Consider the following 19605-nt stretch of genomic DNA (forward strand, 5'->3'; position numbering starts at 1 on the left):
TTAGAAAACACTCCCGATTGCTATCCTGTCCGTGAGTGGGATAGACTGGAAAAACTCTGTGGCTAACGGGGAATAAAAGCTACATGTTTACTAAACCATTATTCGTTATTATTATATTTTAGTCTTTAAGCCGATGGTGTGGTGTATGTTCTCTGGGGAAGTGGGTTGTACCTCCTCCCTGGTGTCGATGGCAGAGCCGGGCGTGGTGGCCGCCGTGCTCACCGTGGTGCTTGGTGCTGTGCCAGAGGAGCTGACCGAGTCGATCTCGCCGGCCACGTCATGGATCTCCCGCGCCAGAATCGCCAGATCCTTAGCCAGGTCCTGACTGATCCTGCGCACACAGGGGAATAACCTGTTAAACATCAGACGGGTGCCAAAACTAGGGGAGGTCATAAACATGCAAAACAATGCGCAAAACTCTGACAAGGTGGGCCCTAAACAGCATGCTCACATAATCAATGGAAAAACAGAAATACATAAAACCAATAATACAAACAAACATAAAATATGCATTAATAGTAATTATTTTAATGAAGTACTGTAAAAGGAATAAAGAAACATGCATAAAGGTTTCTCAAAATTAAACATTTTACTTGGCAAAATATACAATGATGATGTTGGCATACAAAGCAATCCTGTAATCAGATACGATACATAAAATAAATAAACTTCCTCTTTAAAGTGTTTGTAAAACTGATATCTATTGATATCTTCTTTTGTACCTCTGTAAAATCTTATTCTATCCTTTCCAGACTTCTTGGTAGCATTTTTAACCACTTTGAACTTTACTGTGAGACTGAAGCGCTCATGATTTTTATCACAGGAGTCGGTGTCGATTTCTGAGCATGCGATAATTGCCGAAACAGTTTTCAGTTGTCATAACGTTACAGAGTACATGGTTTATACAGTATCTCACAAAAGTGAGTACATTACTCACATTTCAGCAACAACTTTTTAAAAACTTTTTAAGTGACAATACTATAGAAATGAAACTTGGATATATTTTAGAGTTGTCAATGTGCAGCTTGTGTAGCAGTACTGATTTACTGTCCTCTATAATGGCTCAACATACAGCCATTATTGTCTAAATGGCTGGCAACAAAACTGAGTACACCCTAAATGATAAGAGCAGTACGTTGTTTAACCATGCAAAGCCACATGTTTTTGCTTGACAGGACCATACAAATTTGTGTATCTTGTATTAGAGCAGTTAAGATCTGGTGCTTTGAGTTCAATTCTCTCATACTGACCACTAGATGTTTAGCATGGCACCTCATGGCAAAAAACGACGAGGCTATAAGATGATCAGTAACACCCTGAAACTGAGTTACAGTACAGTGGCCAGGGTCATACAGAGGTTTTCCAAGACAGGTTCCACTCGGAACAGACCTCACAAGGGTCCATCACAGAAGTTGAGTCCTCGTGCTGTGCGTTAGGTGCGGAAGCTGCTTCAAAAAACAGATGCATGAGTGCTGCAGCATTGCTTTAGAGGTTGCAGAAGCAGAAGGTCCGCTGTAAGTGCTCAGACCATATGTACACTGCAACACTTCTGAAACTGGCTCACAAGAAAGCATGCAAACAGTTTGCTGAAGACAACCTGTCCAAGAGCATGAATTACTAAAACCATGTCCTGTGGTGTGATGAGACTTAATATAATCTTGTTTGGCTCAGATGGTGTCCAGAACGTGAGAAAATTGTGTCCTGCCTACAGTCAAGCATGGTGGTGGTTGCATCATGGTCTGGGGCTGCATGAGAGCTGCTGGTACTGGGAAGCTGCGGTTCATTGAGAAAAACATGGATTCTAACATGTATTGTGACATTCTGAACATGATGCCCTCCCTGCAGAAACTAGACTGAATATTATAACATAATAACAACCCCAAATACACCGCCAACATGACAACTGCCTTGCTGAGGAAACTGAGGGTGAAGGAGTGGCCATGTATGTCTTCAGACCTGAACCCTATTGAGAAGCTCTGGGTCTTCAAGCAGAAGGTGGAGAAACACCATGTGTCTAACATCCAGCAGCTCTGTGATGTCATTATAGAGGAGTGGAAAAAGGATCCCAGCAACAACCTCTGCAGCTCTGGTGAATGTCATTCCTAGGTGGAGTAAGGCAGTGTTGGATAACAATGGTGCTCACACAGAATATTGACACTCTGGACTCACTTTGTTGCCAGTTATTTAGACAATAATTGCTGTATGGTGAGTTATTTTCAGAGAACAGTAAATCTGTTCTGCTCAATTCATTCACAATCACAAACACTTGCTGATGTGGTTTTAAACAAAGTATGGCACTAATCCAAAGAGTGACAGGAGTGATTTGTGATAGAAGAGTATCTGCAAGAATGAAAGGGAAAGTTTATAGGACTGTGGTGAGACCTGCGATGTTGTATGGATTAGAGACAGTGGCATTGAGTAAAAGACAGGAGGTGGAGCTGGAGGTAGCAGAGCTGAAGATGTTAAGGTTTTCGTTGGGAGTGACGAGGATGGACAAGATTAGAAATGAGTTTATTAGAGGGACAGCACATGTAGGATGTTTTGGTGACAAGGTGAGGGAGGCGAGATTGAGATGGTTTGGACATGTGCAGAGAAGGGACATGAATTATATTGGTAGAAAAATGCTGAAGATGGAGCCACCAGGTAGGAGGAAAAGAGGAAGGCCAAGGAGGAGGTTCATGGATGTGGTGAGGGAAGACATGCAGGTAGTTGGTGTAAAAGAGGCAGATATAGAGGACAGGGTGGTATGGAGACGGATGATCCGCTGTGGCGACCCCTAATGGGAGCAGCCGAAAGAAGAAGAAGAAGTAAATCTGTTCTGCTATACAAGTGGACATTGACTACTTTAAAATATATGCAAGTTTTATTTTTATAGTATTGTCTCTTGAGAACATATAATAAAATGGTTGCTAAAATGTGAGGGGTGTGTCCATTTCCACATATGATCTATATATCCAGTATTCTCAAACTCTGTATACTCAATTCATTCACAATCACAAACACTTGCTGATGTGGTTTTAAACAAAGTATGGCACTAATCCAAAATGAATGGGGTCGAACTAGAGTGATTGTGAATGAATATATAGTTCTGATTTCAAATTAACAACTTTTCAATATATTGCAATTTAAAGTAAGTTAACGATAATTTGATCGTTTTTTGGTAAAGATTTTGTGTGAGACGGACTCCCATGAAACAGACCGAATAACTACATGTGGGCTAACAGAAAGACGCCTTTCTCATCGTTTTGAAAGTTTCAGCAAATTTACAGTTGATTGATTGTGATTGGTACAACAAATTTCCTGTGCGGCAGAGAAACTCGACAGCTGTAAATGCTAAGTAGCTGTTGCTCTCAGTATAGAAAGAACATCTGGCTGAACACTGCTGTGTCATCACTATTTTGTTGTTTTCCTACACAGGAGCATTGTAGTGAAGTCAGAGTACTCCTGAGATTGCGTGATTATCTGCAGGCATATTGTTGTACAAAAGAGCGAGACTAAGAGAAAAAGAATAGTGAGTAATAAAGACTAAATGGAGAGAATAAACAGATAGGCAGGGTGCTATGTGGCCAGTCGTTTAGAACTCCTCTAGCCTCAAAGAGACAAACTCAAAGCATTGTTAAAATCGACTGGAAAAAGAAATCTGTAGCCAGACTTCTGTATCTGTCTCCACAAAGCAGCTAGGCATAAATGTAAATCTCACAATGCCAGTAATGGTCCTATAATAAGAAAGGGAGTGGAGTCTAGTTCTACTGCTTTCTAGGTAACTAGAAAGTGCACGAGTGTATTAGTGAATCTGAGGAACATGGAGTTGATTGGTACCTGGCGATCTCTTCGCTGTGTGCTGTCCAGTCTCTGATATATTCCTCCTGCTCCCTCATCCTGTGTTTGATGGTGATGGTGCCCGGGCTTGTTGTCACTGCGCTCGAGCTGTTCAGCCTACTGGTGCGCAGAGCAGTGCCTGGTCTCAAGCGCCCGGCTTTCGGTGAGTTCCTGTTCGAGCCGAACTCGTCCTCAGAGGTGGAACCGTATTCCGTATTAAGTCGCCGCCACCTGCTGCTGGCTGCAAATACACAGGAGACGTGTGGTTATTGTGTGGGCCAGAGGCTACATCATATTATACACTTTTCTATACGGTAGAGCACCAGCAAACCATAGTTTGTCTACTGCGAGAAGCTGAGCGAATAATAGAGCACTGAGCATGCTATATATATATATATATATATATATATATATATATATATATATATATATATATATATATATATATATATATATATATATATAAGAGAGAAAAAATGAGAGGCAATGAGTAAGAAGCGGATAAGAGGGGTGAAGAAAAAAGGTTTAAAAATCTCTTGTCATTATTTAAGATCAAGATTCTTGTCAGTATTAGACACAGCTGTGGTGAAACCTGTGCTGTTAGATGAGAAGAACACCAAAGGCACAAATGTTTCAAATGAATTATCTCCATTCCTGCTGACACAAGGTTTAATCAGATGATTTATTCATTTTCATATTCATAATAAAATTCATCATAAGAATAGAATTAACTAAAGCATCCTAAACACCCACTACCTATTAACAATCATGATATTACTAATATCTGGCAACAAAAAGTGCATAAAGTGAAGCACATGTATAATGTGTGTACTGTATACTGTACAAGCCGCTGGATTCAGTGATGATCTTTGGTTGCTTAAACTGGTCAGTTCAAGGCTCAGCAACATTACTGAGCAATAAAATTAAGTACCTGACTACTTAAATGGACTGAATGACCAGTTTTGTCTTTGCTGATGGCCAAGGCATATTCCAGAAGGATATGAGAAATCATTTCCACACAAAAATTGGCCACCACATAGACTTGACCCCGCTGAAAATCTCAGATGTGCTGACAGTGGTCTGACTCTCTCTGTCTCAGTACAAAATGGAAATAAATGTGGTGACATTGCATAAGTTTGTCACCACATTTATTTCCATTTTGTGCTGAGACAGAGAGAATGAAATATAGTTTGCAAATCTTTTTGGCTGGGTAGTGTATATTTACATTTTCCAACAGTATAAAAAGTCTTGCATTAATCCTTTAAAACCTTGTTTCTTTCAGGATTGGAGATTTTTTGTATACCAAAGTAGATATGGTCCCAAAAACAAGCAGAAAATAATAATTTTAAGAATGTATACATATCTGTCAAATCTATCCAAAAGAAAAAAGAAAAGTCTGATTAATGTTACAACTATCACCACAGTGAGATTTAAGCGATGTATTGCAACTAAGTGATGACATACTCTGCTGTCTTCTCTATGTTACGTCAACGTTAACTATAAAGAATTTGAGGTTTTGATATTGCGCTTGCTCACCATACACCCAAGCAGCCATTCAATCAGTTGTTATGAATGATTGCCATCAGGGGGAGCCGATGCAACACAAGCTGGACTTAAAGCTTTTTATTCCCATTGCTCAAAGCTTGCATCAGCAGAGTCTGGTGACTTTTTTTGGGGGACATCTGCCATACTCTATATGTTCTACACTATATTCTGTGTTATGGCCTTCAGGATTACCTAAAAATTACACCCCATCTTTTCTGAAAAATTACAAAATAAAATTCATTTTTTATTTAAAAACTTTTTAAGTACTTTTAGCTCACCTCTTAATCCTATCTTTAAATCATCTCCTTGGGAGTATGTAACTTAAATACGCAGCACAAGAATAAGCACACTTCAAAATCACTGATACGTACATGATTTTACTGTGGAACTTCTACGTTGAGTTACATAAAAAAAACACACTCATGGAATGCAAGGCTCTTTTAAAGGGTTTTCACCATCGCATTAGAGTTATTTGACCAAGGTCTTGCATGCACAGACTCTGGTGCAAATACAACAAAAGCACACACAATGCGCACAAAATGAGCGCACACACACACACACACACACACACACACACACACACACACACACACACACACACACACACACACACACACACACAGCAACTAAAAAGCACACGCAGCCCAGAGATGGTACAGTACCCATGGGCTCCTGGTCAGCTAGGTCGTCCTCAGGCTCGGGTCGAGACATCTCTGAGTAAATGTGCTCTTTATAAACAACATATGCATGCAGGGACAACAACAGATGACAGACAACAACAATCAGACATCAAGTAAAAAACAATCTGTGGGAAAATACACTGCTAACTAACATTTGTGTGGGGTCTCAGTATAAATATATCTCACTGTACAAGCCCTTGTTTTAATTTGTAAGACCTACTTCCTGGCAATTTTAATGTATGTGGAAAGGGAAAGGCATCCTTTGAGTTCAAGCAAGGAATTACAAAACAGTCTTCTTCTTTGTTCGACTGCTTTCATTAGGGGTCGCCACAGAGGCTCCTTCGTCTCCGTATTACTCTGTCCTCAACATCTGCTTTTTTCAAACCAACTACCTGCATGTCTGCATCTCCTTATACTCCTGCCTACTTTTCTGATCACTCTGTCGATCACAATTCTGTTTTGCCAACCTCTTTCTATTTATGCTTTCCTGCACTTCCTCATTCCACCACCACATCTCTTTCTTTCTTTCAATTTCCAGATGTCACACAAAGTACCTTTCTAGCGGTCTCCGTTATCACTTCTGCAGTAGTTACCCAATTATCCAGCATCTCTTCACCACCACAGAGCCCCTGTCTGACCTGTTCCCTGAATCTCACACTACAGACTTCTCCTTCAGTTTTCACCATTTAATTCTTCTTTCAGTCCTCACTCTCCTTCTCTTCTTTTTTTTTACCTCCAAAACCATCCTACAGACCACCATCTGATGCTGTCTAGCTACAATGTCCCCTGCCAACACCTTACAGCAGGGGTCTCCAATCTTTTCCAGAAAGGGCCAGTGTGGGTGCAGGTTTTCATTCCAACCAATCAATGGTCACACCTGATAGTCATTGAAAATGAAGATCATTAGATTTGAACAGGTAGAATTTGGTGTGGACTTGCTTGGTTGGAATAAAAACCTGCACCCACACTGGCCCTTTCTGGAAAAGATTGGAGACCCCCGCCTTACAGTCTCCAATCTCCTTCAGGTTGCATCTCCTACATAGAACATAGTCCTTAAACATCACCCTATGATACTCCTTTTTATTAAAATAAGTATTTACCACTGCCTTTTCCATTCTTTTAGCAAAATCTACATTCCTCTTCTTAAGACCATACCTACCCATCACCTCCTCATCACCCCTGTTCCCTTCACCTACATGGCCATTAAAGTCTGCCCCAATCACCAATCATTCATTCCTAGGTACACCTTCTACCACTTCATCTAACCCACTCTAGAATTTTGCCTTCTCCTCCATCTCACAGCCAACTTGTGGAGCATAAGCACTGATGATGTTTATCATCACCCCTTCAACTTCCAGCTTCATGTTCATCACCCTATCAGAAACTCTCTTCACCTCCACTACTCACTTACTGTGCTCTTCCTTCAGGATCACCCCTACACCATTTCTCTTTCCATCCACACCATGATAGAACAAGGAATTATAAAACAGTATGATCCATTATAGAAGGAAATATATGTAATGTATGTGGGCTGAGCACAGATACAAGCTCCACACCCTGTTTTACTGATCTGCCCTTGAGATATTCACCTCTTTTCCAACAAAACACCTTTCTTTTCTAAAAAACTGTTTGACTGAACCACACATATGGTGTGATATAACTGCACGAGTCTCTGAGAGAAGACAACCAAATTCAGCAGTTGCCGTTAAGCCCAAAAGCCTGATGCACGACCTGGAAAAATGTTTCCCCCTCATGTCAATCTCTTGACATTTGGACTAAATAAAGCTGAATCCATGGTTAACTTTATATGCATAAGTGGATTTTAAAACACTCTTGACACAAAAACCTAAATGTTTAGTTTCTTGATATGCTCCAGTAACCTGCAATTGTGGTTGAGAAGCTAAGAGCCTTCTGTCTGTACATGTAGCCAGTGGCCACTCTGGTGCATTTTACAATAACTTAAAAGTATATTTGGAAGTAACTTAAAATTTGTGATTTAAATCCTGCCGATCACCACTGGTGTATTTTTTGTGTTCTGGCTACCGAAGTTCATTGAATTGGTTTGGAGTAGGGCTGTAGCTATCGATTATTTTATGAATCGAGTATTATGCCGATTATTCCAACGATTATTCGAGGTATTTGGATTAGAAGTAGTTTTTCTTTATTAAAGAGCAATACTAACTTGTTTTTTTATTCCTGAATCCTATGGAAGCCCGTTTCTGCCACATAATTATTATTTTTTTGCCTAACTTTTTTTTCCCGCAATTACCGTTTTTTTCTCGCAATTACGAGCATTTTTCTTGCTATTTTTCTCCTTGCAACTCTGACTTTATTTCTCATAAACATTTAACATTTCTGGTGCATCCACCGGTAACTATGTTGTGGGCCTGAAGTTTGAAGCTGTTGGTGTATGAACGAGGTCTCCTCAGCTTCATCTGTTTTCATTTGCTTCACAGAATTCTCTCCAGGGATCGGAGGCTTAGTTTGATACCATGTGATTATATTGATTGTAGCCTATTTCATTTTAAATGTGTAAAGTCGCAATTGCAAGAAAAAATCTTGAAATTGGGAAAAAGAATTTCTAATTATTAAGCAAAATCTTCTCCACACACTGTTTATTCCCCATTTCTCCATTTTTTTATTCTGCAGTGTGTGTTTTTCTATCCAGAGCACTCCAGAGTTTAGTGGGTGGTGTGTCAGTAATAATGGTCTTAAGGGAAACAGTGCTCCATGTGTAGTTAAATGGACTAAATGAGGCATTCTTTTTTAGATTTAAATTACTCAAGTTACTGGAGGAATCATTTCAGCCCTTAGAGTTTGAACTATGGTGTAGGGCTGTATTGATTCCTAGAGTAACTCGAGTAATTCAAATACATACAATTCATTTTATTTAGTCCATTTAACCAAACACGGAGCACCGTGTTTCCCACGGAGCATTATTACTGACGCACCACCCGCTAAACACTGGAGTGCTCTGGACAGGTAACACAGAATACGCTGCAAAATGAAAAATGGTGGAATGGGTAGACAACAGCAAGGGGCGAGGAGATTCAGGCCAGTTACCATTTTTAGGTAATTTTTAAATAATTTTTACATTTTAATTTATATACACTTTTAATTCAAAAAGTTCATCCTAAGTAGCGACGTAGAGTAGGGAAAGGAGCATGCTTTTAAAGCTGGCAGTGTGTGGAAAACATTTTCGGAGACAAGAAAACCACAAAGTCGATACTGTGCAAGATTTAATAAATAAATTCGTGAGAATAATTATTAGTTTTATTAAGTGAATAGTTTCCCATAATCTACTGTACATGGCCACTGCAGAGGCACTTTTCGAACGCAACTGAATTTTTATTTTGATGTAAAAAAGCTATTAAATGCACTAAATGGGTTTAGATTTCACCGATATTCTTGTATGCATTTTTAGCAATTAAAATTTACATTTTTCTAAAAAGGAAAACAAATTACATGTTCATTTTAAGAGGCCTGTCATATTTTCTCTCTTATTTAGTATTGCTCTTTAATAAAGAATAAGTACTTCTTATCCGAATACTCGATTAATGGATGGATTAATCGTTGGAATACTCGATTACTAAAATAATCTACAACAGCAGCCCTACTATGGTGAAAAGAAAAGCTAAACACTACAGCTATGTGACTAGCCGGTGTATAGGTTGTACCTACTGGAATGTTAAGATAAACACCTTGGAAGTCAAGATCAACTTACTGGATTGAGGTAAGCAAAAGAAGCAAGGAATTAAACAATGTTAAAAAGATTTTATATCAAGTGTTATGCATTAAGGAAAATTTCACATTATTCTAAATCAAGGGTCCCCAAACTAAGGTCTGCAGGTCAAATACAGACCAGACATTTAAAACAACCCTCTAAACAATACCAGAGACATAAATAAAAAATTTTATTTTAATTATGGTTTTACTGATATCATATCTGTATTTAATAATAAATGTTGGCTTTAAAACAAAAATTTTCCTTAGATATCAGTAGCATAATTATATAATACCAACCAACCAACAGAATGTTACATTCAACATAACATTCCATTGTGATCGAGCAGGTGCTACTGCACGTGAGACAAATTCAAAGAGACAACAAAATGGCAAAATTGTTGAGAAAGAGAAAAGTCGATTTAGAATGCAGGGTATTTGACCAAAAGTGGACAAGTGATTATTTTTTGTTCAGTGCAAAGAAGTGTCTGTTTGTCTTATCTGTCAAGAAACACTGTCTGTGTTCAAAGAATACATTATGCGCCGACAATATGAACCCCGCCACAGAGACAGGTATGCAAGGGCAAATGAGTGCGGACAAATTGTTGAAGCTGAAAAGTGGACTGTCAGCTCAGCAGTATATGTCTGTATGCCAAAAACCAACTAAACAATTCGAGCGTTCGAGCTAGTTTTCAGGTAGCTAAACAGATTGCAAACAATGAATATGAAAAAAAAGGCAATATGATAGTAATAATGCTCTTTAAAATATAATATATCTCTTATCTCTCTCTAAAATGAATGCTTATTTGTCTGTATGGTGCATAACGAAATAATAAACTAATCTAGCATGAGGAAGGCACAATTAATACATTTAAAATCATAATAAAATCTCCACAATAATACTGGTAGTCACTTCGACATATGTCATTTTCTGATACAGACCGACCTGGCCACCATTAAAAAAATTATGTCGCCCTGACAGAAAAAAGATTGGGGACCCTTGTTCTAAATTAATCTCTTGCTTATTTTATAGACCTTTTAATAGTTAGCCAATATGGATAGTGCAATTCTAAATAATTTGTGAAAATACATAAGTCTATACCATATAAAGTGAGGATTAATATGAGCTTACCTGCAGGAGCACTGGTGATAGAAGACGTGGTCTTAGATTTGGTGTCTGTCAGCTTGGAGACACTGTTTGCCCGGAGACGTGGGTTAAGTTTGCTGTCTGCCGGGTTGGTGGGGCGCAAGCCTAGTCTCAACGCTGTCTCAGATGATATCCTTGACGTAGTGCTGCGGGATATTGTAGCTTCAGAGTCGCTGCGTGCTGACATGGACCCGAGCCTGGTGCGTCTGGGCTGTGCCAACATATCGAGCCGAGATGGTGCCTTCCTGCCTGATGGTGGTCTGGATGTAGAGCTGGTTGTGGACACTTCAGATGCAACTGAGACTCGGTCTGCATCTGCCAGGTCTGTGTCAGATGTGTCTCCAAGTCGAGCACGTCTCAGGAGAGATGCTCTTGTGGGCCGAGGCTGAGGCAACTGAGGCTTGCCAATGGGAGTAGTGCTGGCTTGGGGTGTCCTGTTCGATTTGCTTGCTCTAGTGACCTTTGAGGAGTCCAGTTTGGAGTGCAACAAGTCATCAGTGAAAGTGAACGGGTTACGTCCATTCTCCTGGTCATCAGAGAGCACATCAGAAATCGGTAACGAGGATGTCTGCTCATCATCAGTCAAGTCCATGGAGGGTTGGCGGGCCCGCTGACTTGTATGGGAAGAACGACGCGTATCCAAACGCCCATCTGATGTCTTGGGCTTGGCTTTCCTTTCCAATCGCTCCCGTGCATTGGTTGTGCTCTTTCCAGCTGAGCTCATGTTGCTTTTCTCTCTGTGCATACTGCTGAGAGAACGGCGCTTCTGCGGCACTTCAGTGCGACCAGTTGCTTTAGTTGTGTCAGAACCCAACTCTGGGGAAAAAGAGCGTCCTAAAGGGTAGCCAGGGGGTGGCGAAGGGTCCAGCTTTTTCTCATCTCGCAGTTTGGCCTCTAGAAAGGCCATAACAGCCTCAGTGTCCTTAAGCAGCGTGGCTGTGTCCATGCTGCCAGCTGAGTCACTGCGCTCTCTGCCCCCAGACTGGCGCTGGTTGATGCGTGGGATGAGCTCAAGTGGAACATTGGCACTTGGTTTGTCTATGGTAAAGCTGCCTTGACGCACCAAGGGCTTCCCGCTCCGTTCGCCATCACTCCCTTTGCTCCTGTCCTCAGCACGCCTCCTGCGAGCGTCCTCACTCTGCTTTTCTACATCTCCCACAGGAGGCACAGGAGGCTTGGAAGAGGCCATCTGCACCTGGTTTGTCTTTCCACTTGTAGTAGCTTCCTTCTTGCTTGGAGTGGAAACACATTCACCATCACCCTTGTGCTGTTTTTCTTGTAGTTCAGTGTCTTGCTTCTCACCAATCTCAGAGCGAAGTCCTGTGGAAGGGGTGGACTTCCCCAGCCTGCTCTTCTCCTCAGTGGGTAGTTGAGGCAGTGTCCTCCTCTTCCGTTCAGCCTGGCTGGAGGTGGCAGAGCCAGTGCTCCTCAAAGACACACCTGACTCAAATGTCTCAGCTTCTGAAAGAAAAATATTAGGACATGCTTTTGAATTTAAAGATTATTTTTGCTGAGTCATCAGCAAATCGGGACACTGATTATCTCTCCATCATGGCATCTGTTAATAGGTGGAATATATTAGGCATCAAGTAAACATTTTATCCTCAAAGTTGACATGTTAGAAACAGGAAAATGGGCAAGCATAAATTTTTGAGTGAGTTTGACTAGCTCAAATTGCTGAAGAGGTTGATGCAGTAATGCTCGACGGGTCACGACTGTTTTGGTAGCAAAAGGGAGACCAACACAATATTAGGTAGGTGGTCATACAAATACAGTTTAAAATGTTGAGCGTAAGTCTAAGTCATATTTTAATCACAATTTTATCTCAAACTGTCTTTAGCAATAATTAGAAAACAGGGTACAAGGTAAAAGTGCTCTTGGACCTAAAGAGACTCTCCCAACCCATAATTCTCTTTTGGGTTACAGGACAGGCTTATCACTTTACAAATCATTGTTCACCAATATAAAGTAAAAGAAACCACTACAACCAGCAAAGCAGCTGAAACCACTACCAGCAGTGTTTATCTTTTTAAATTTAAGTGAAATGTGTTTTTGCTGGGTGAATTTTATGTTTCAGTCTGAACCATGCTTTAGCTGAAAAATCATGGTTAGCAAATTGTATCATCAGACCATTATATATTATCTAGTGAGATAAAGATTAATACCTCGCTCTTGATGGACAAAGTGTGTGGGTTCTGCTCCAGAACCTTCAGGATCAGTTCTTGTGTGATTGGCAGCTAAAGTGGCCCACTGGGAAACCCAATGTGGACTTCCAACAGCAACTGATTCCACCAAAAGGCCCTACAAACAAAGTACATGTGTATTCAATAAGCACATCCCTGCTATTGATTCAAATCAATTACCCCTGTTAGAGTAAGCCTTTGCAAATGTCATTCCTCTTGATGTGTCTTGAGTAGTGTGTTGTCCAGTGTACTGTCCCATGCACTAAAATGTTCCAGTGCATGCAAGTATATTAACAGGCTTAGAAATAAAATCTACATGAAAATATTGGAAAGACACTTTGTTGTACAATTCCTGTAGCATTAATCATTAAGCATTAACTCCATTCCTGTACATTTTGTTGATTCAAGTTGATTATTAGTTTTTGAGTAGGAAAATCTGTTTTGAATTAGGTGCTGTGATCCAGTGTCTATTGTGTTTACACACAATGGCACTAGAATTGTGGGGTATGTCGACTGCATGGCGCCATTCTTCTTGGCCATGTGTATGTGCCTTGAGGGGAAGGGAGCACGGTTCCTTCTTTTTTTTCCCCTTAACTGGGTCAGTGAGTGAGTGACCTACTCTGTTTAACCAACAAAAATGGTCAAATAAAGGAATGGCACAGAGCTGACACAGAATCAATGCAAATGTTACATGCCTTCTTTAGTGGCAGTCTGAAAATTGGAGTATCCTTAGGCAAGCTTTCCAAAGAATGGTTTTAAAGAAATTCAATACGATTTCAATGAATTTAAAATTCCAGCACACTCATATAAATACATACTATATTAGTATATTTAAGTATAGTAAAAAAAAAAAAACCCAGTAATATCTGTTTGGGCAGCATTTTTTTTTATCATACTGTTAGTCCTCTTAATCCAAAGAAAATCCAAAGAAAGCACCTAGGATTTCCTACCCAATCATGAGTTCTCCATGTGATATCAGATAAGCAATGCTCACAGGGTCAACAGTAAGCAATGTATTACTTCCATAATTTTAAATGAGTTATTCTGTATACAATAGCTTTGTTTTAAATCAGTCCAATAGACCAATAAACAGACGTATTCACTTGGTAAATGTAATAACTATACACTTCCACTGTTTTGAGATACTAAATTCATCCTTTATATCACTAATGTTAGCTGACTCGATAGTTGCTAACCAATAAGGCGCCTATTTGTTTTCCTCACTTTGTAGCTTTACAAACAGTTCACTTCACCTTTTGTGCCTCATTTGACATTGTCTTTTGCCCATGTCCAGGTTTTAATTTTAAGTGCATGTTCATGGGTGTTTTATGTTTCGTTTCATCCATTTAGAATCATGTTTCTTGTTTACGTATTCTTTTTATTGTGTGACAAATGTTGGTGTTTGCATCTAATTAACTATATCCAATATATCCTAATATATCTAATATCCACTAAATTAAACATGTTTTACACTAGGGGGTCCACAAAAACCGGGCCACGGACCAGTACCCGTCAACACAGCAAGAATAAAATCTTTTAAATAAAATTTTTTTTTTTTATTTAATTGACTTTTATGCATCAATAAATGATGCTCCCACTGATTCAGCATTATGTTAAGTTGAATTAAAATTTTATATGCAATACCTATATAAATAATAAAATCCTATAATATGTATAATAGTAATACGTGTTTGGTTGTGCATGTGACATCCTCGGTCCGTGAAAAAAATTGTTTCGCGTCCGTGGTACAAAAAGGTCGGGGACAGCTGTTAAACACCATTCTGCATTGTGCAAAAGATTGTGATTACAATAAAACTTCTGGATTCGATAACTTAACGCATGAAATGTATGTCTGCATGTCAAATGCAATTAAAGACAACGACTCCATTCTATGTATTAGTCAAATTCAGGCTTGTGCAAAAAATAAAAATAAAAATAAAATTTTAGAAACACATCTTCTTACAATTTAACAATTTTTTATTGAATAAATATATAATAATAGCTGTTTATACTAATCAGTGCAACCCTGCTCTAAAAGCACTTTAAAAAAATGGACAACTGATCATGTGGTGCACAGCCACACAATAAACAATTAATGTGTCATCCCCAGGACTTCAAAATTACCTCAGCTTTAGTGCTGCTGGCCTTCTTACTGTCCTTAGTTTTCTGATGCGCTGTGCAGCTAGGATCGGGAGGGTTCTTCACCCCAAACACCTAAACAACAGAGGACAAAAGCGCATGAGGAACAAGGGCTCCTTCAAATCAGCACAAAGCCATGAGACTCTGACACCTGAGTGTGGAAACATATGCCTCAAAGCAGAGCTACTTCACAGCGCATGTCCTGAAGCCTTGATTCCATAGCAACAGTGTGGAAAAAAAAGGTCTTGAAACATCTGAGGCAAGAATAAGAGGGTTTTCATTGGTAAAGGTGCCAATTAAAGGCTCTTTATAACATTAAATATATCCATATACAATTTATTTACCCATTCATTCATCTTGACTATTTTATTTATTCGACAGAGAAGGCCTTGAAGGAACTATTTCATTTTCTGGATTGTTTTTTTTTGTTTTGTTACAAATTAAACTACACTTTGAGAAAAGTTACTGCAATAAAGTCAAGAGCTTAATAGCTCCCTCAAGGTAAATAGAATAAAGCAAGAATTGCCTGGTTAGCTAGAGAGGAGCATTACAAACACATTAGATATAGATTCGGAGAAAGCGCACTGTGCAAACAGCTCTGGGGACGAGACACAACTCACATTGCACTTCATTAAATCGTAAAGGATCATGGGAAGAAGTGCAGCACAAATTGCTGTGATCTATTGTGCTGCACTGATGTACATCATGGTACCAGAACTGACTCAAAACTGCCTTTAAAACCGTCCTGAAAACTTACACAGGTCTCGCTATTGTATTATTAATGTACAAGCACTGCATTGTGATACAGTGAGAGAGTGGTTCATATGAATTATGAAGGTTCAAAATATTAAACGGACATTTTCATCAAAAAGAGATTATTACCCATTCAGTCACTTTTTGATTTATTGGAAGATACATAAAATAATATAGATAAGAAGAAAGCCTCTGCTATTGGGTTCATCATAAAACCTTCAAAGATTAGTGATATTCAAGTGAAAAAATATAATGAAACATACATTCCCTGCTTATAAATAGCTGTATAAGCAAATAGCAACTCAATAGCAACCACAATTAGCATTTAATATTTTGACATTACTGATTGGAGTATAGTTATCAATGAGACAACATAAACATATGAAAAGTTTATTTTATGTTGCAATCTTTCTTAATTTAATTGGCTCTTCAATCAGACCAGGAAGGGAAGATGAAGTAAATGTCTACGGCAATGTAGATAATTACTTGCTAAACAATTGACATAAATTGCATGTGATTGGTAAAAACAGGGAAACTGCTATAAAAAAAACATTACTTTCAAATTAAGAAAACTTAAATCACCGAACTGTAGTCTATACATCTTTTTTTTCATATGTTTATCGGCTATGCTGCGGTAGGGCTTTGTATCGCCAAGAATCTGACGATATGAAACGTATCACGATACAGGGGTTGTGATACTATATTTTGCGGTACATCACGATACTGTAAGCAAAGCGATAAATTAACTTATACCATAATTGTTTTTACAACAGCGCCACTAGGAAACAGATGGATATTAATGCTAACATTAGTGGCGTGCCCTTATGCTAGTACTTCTGTCACTGTTTAAGTTCAGAGTTCAGAGAGTTTTAACCTAAAACAACTGCCAAGAATCTTGTATAAATTTTTTTAAAATATCGATATTTTTTGGAGAATCGATACAGTATCATCAAACAGAATTTGAGATACTCACGTGTATCAATATTTTCTTATGCTGCAGTAGTTTTTCTAGTACTAATTTCAGGTCTGATGAAATATTTATGTTTGTTTAGAGTCTGAACTTCGAATGAATGACCCCTGCAGGCAAACCTAAGAACATATTCAGGTTCTGGATTGCTACTAAATATTTTTAATTTAGAATATTGAATCAAAATCTGTTACCTTATCAATCATGCGTCGGGCCTCCTCCTCCTCAGGATTGTGGTTCTCCAGCTCGATGGTATAGGTACCTTTGTCGCTTTGCTCATCGTCCTGCTTTTGTGTCTCATCCACAGGAGTCGTTGTCTTTTCTTCTGACCTTTTTTTCTGCAGTAGCCGTGCTGCTGTTGGTGCCACCGTTGCCAACACTGATGAAGTGCCCTTAGGATGGGAGGGTGGTGCCGGACACAGCCCTTCTCCTACCATACCTCCCAGAAGAGGTGCTGTCTGGGAGAAGGAGTAGGAGCGGCGTTTGCGCGGGTTCTCCTCGTCAAAGAACTCGATGGTGAAGGCGGTGCGGCTGGTGGAGCCCGAGCCCTCTGCCCCGGTGACTTTGGCACGTGTAAGGCCAGCTGCCTTCAAGCGCTCCTCTAGAGCGGCGTGGCGTCGGCTACCAAAACGCAAGCCGAGGCCGTTCTCTGAGTCGCTTTGGGTGCCATCCTCGTGCTTGCTGCCTGTGAAGGAAGAAACACGAGCCTGTCTGGTTAGTGCATGTTAGCCAGATTAACTAATTGTATTTACGTGTCAATGTTCATAATCTTGTAACTTGGGTTGCACAATTTCGGGAATTTTCCAGACTGGAAACTTTCCAAGGGAATTAGCGGTACAATATAGGAATGAATGGAAATAAACTGGGAATTAAAAATATATATGCAGGTTAGCCTGTAACAGGGAACTGACATGTAGTTGCAGGATAATCTTGGTTATGCAATTTCAACTTATGACCAAACAAAATGTTTATGTTTGTATATGATACAGTTTATATAAATTTCCCCAAATTTCTAATGAATTCCCATAAATTTCTGTATATTCCCATAAATTCCTGGTAATTTTCCAACTTGGAATGTGTCCGAAATATCCCAGATGTAGTTTCCAGACATTTACTGGAAATTAACAGGAAATTACAGCACCCCTACTTGAATCACACATAATTTGAGTATCATATGTCCTAGTGCAGCTACAACATGTGTGGGATTGTGGATTGTAACCTCAGGTTTACAGTAGGCATGAATTATAGTAAGTAAGTTAGGTAGATGGTAAAAGAAGCAGGGTGAAGTTATAAAGAAGGAGCTTGAACTGAAAAATCACTTTTCATCAGCTCAAGCACTGCAGGCTATAATATGTAGTAAGAGTTTACAAAGCCTCCCCTACACTAAACCCTGGCTTCTCCTGCAGCAGTTTAACAACAAAGAGCTCTTCTTCAAATAAGCAGAGATTAGCCACACAGGCTCCCAATGAGTCAGTGTCTCAAACTAACATGACCACACACACAAACAACCTTAACTGTGTCAGCCCCGTTCAAGGCGCTCTCGATTAAAGCACCCACCTGAGATCATGAATATTAACGTCTTTCGTGTCAGGTTACGTCTTTCGTCTTAGTGTGCTGCACAGAGGATGCTCGAGACAAACTAGCGTATTGCTGCATACAGGTGCTCCAGGAATCATATCCAAAGAATCACCAGCCTTCATAGCGGTGCGGAAATTCCGAGAGAGAGCATCGTGAAGACTAAAATACATCTGCAACGAAAAAGTCCACCTCAGAGATCACTGAGCCACGCCTCGTAGCGGATTGACTGCAGAGACCCAGGCGCATTCTCAATCACCTGCGCACGGCGCACGCTCCTCCGTTCGCATACGTTCTGTCAGCACTTCTATAGCCACAAAAGCACACACTCATCATAAATTAGCACCTATTTCATTACGACAGGCAATGGTGCTGAAATGAAAGGGCGTTGCTCCCCCTCCCCAAAGAATCAAGCTGCAGTGTTTGAGCAGAATGAGAGGAGAAAGTGCAATCCTACCAGAAAAAAAAGGAAAGAAGCATCCCAAACTCCTCCTTATGCATTAATTAGCATACTGCATGCATTGAACACTAAGCAGCACAGATGCTGATGAGATGTGAGCTGTATAAAATCGAATGCCTGCACTGAGGAAAAGGTCGCATTGCTGTGAGCATCAGTGGCAGTGCTACACTCTAGGTGTTCGGAGAATATGAGTGGTGGGTCATATATTCTGCGTAATGATCATATCTTTCCAGGAACAACTGCAGAAATCTCAGGCTCGCTCATAGTCATATATTTGCATGGTTATTTACGGCATTTGGCAAACACCTTTATCCAGAGCGATTTACATTTATTTTAAATCATTCATACAACTAAGCAGCCATGGGTTTAAGGGCCTTCCTCAGGGGCCCAAGAGTGGAAGCTTGGTGTGAGTGGGATTCAAATTCGTGTTCAAATCCAATGCCTCAACCACTAGGCTACCACTAGTATCACCACCACAATATTAACAGATTAACACAGTCATGCAGCATGCTTTTGCTGTACTGTGTATTCCTATAGATTTAAAAGCTGTCAGAATGGGGTGGATTTGACACACAATGTTTACCCAGAGCTGGCTGAGGCTAATCTAAAATAAG

General features: G+C 39.8%; 1 protein-coding gene across 11 annotated transcripts in view; it reads right to left on the reverse strand.

Annotated features, from left to right (window-relative positions):
• Positions 1-19605, reverse strand: part of cep170aa (centrosomal protein 170Aa) — a 57515-nt gene that overhangs the window by 6518 nt on the left and 31392 nt on the right. For 3 of the 11 annotated variants that reach the window (XM_083539894.1, XM_083539896.1, XM_083539892.1), the window contains 7 exons: positions 17151-17641; positions 15222-15311; positions 13080-13215; positions 10900-12375; positions 6027-6092; positions 3820-4060; positions 172-352 (listed from right to left, as the gene is read on the reverse strand). In XM_083539894.1, the coding sequence (XP_083396020.1) occupies positions 172-352; positions 3820-4060; positions 6027-6092; positions 10900-12375; positions 13080-13215; positions 15222-15311; positions 17151-17641 (2681 nt within the window). The remainder of the gene's footprint in view (positions 1-171; positions 353-3819; positions 4061-6026; positions 6093-10899; positions 12376-13079; positions 13216-15221; positions 15312-17150; positions 17642-19605) is intronic. The other 8 variants (XM_083539898.1, XM_083539895.1, XM_083539893.1 and 5 more) reach the window with 5 other exon arrangements.

Source organism: Silurus aristotelis, assembly GCF_946808225.1.
Source record: "Silurus aristotelis genome assembly, chromosome: 4".
Lineage (NCBI taxonomy): Eukaryota > Metazoa > Chordata > Actinopteri > Siluriformes > Siluridae > Silurus > Silurus aristotelis.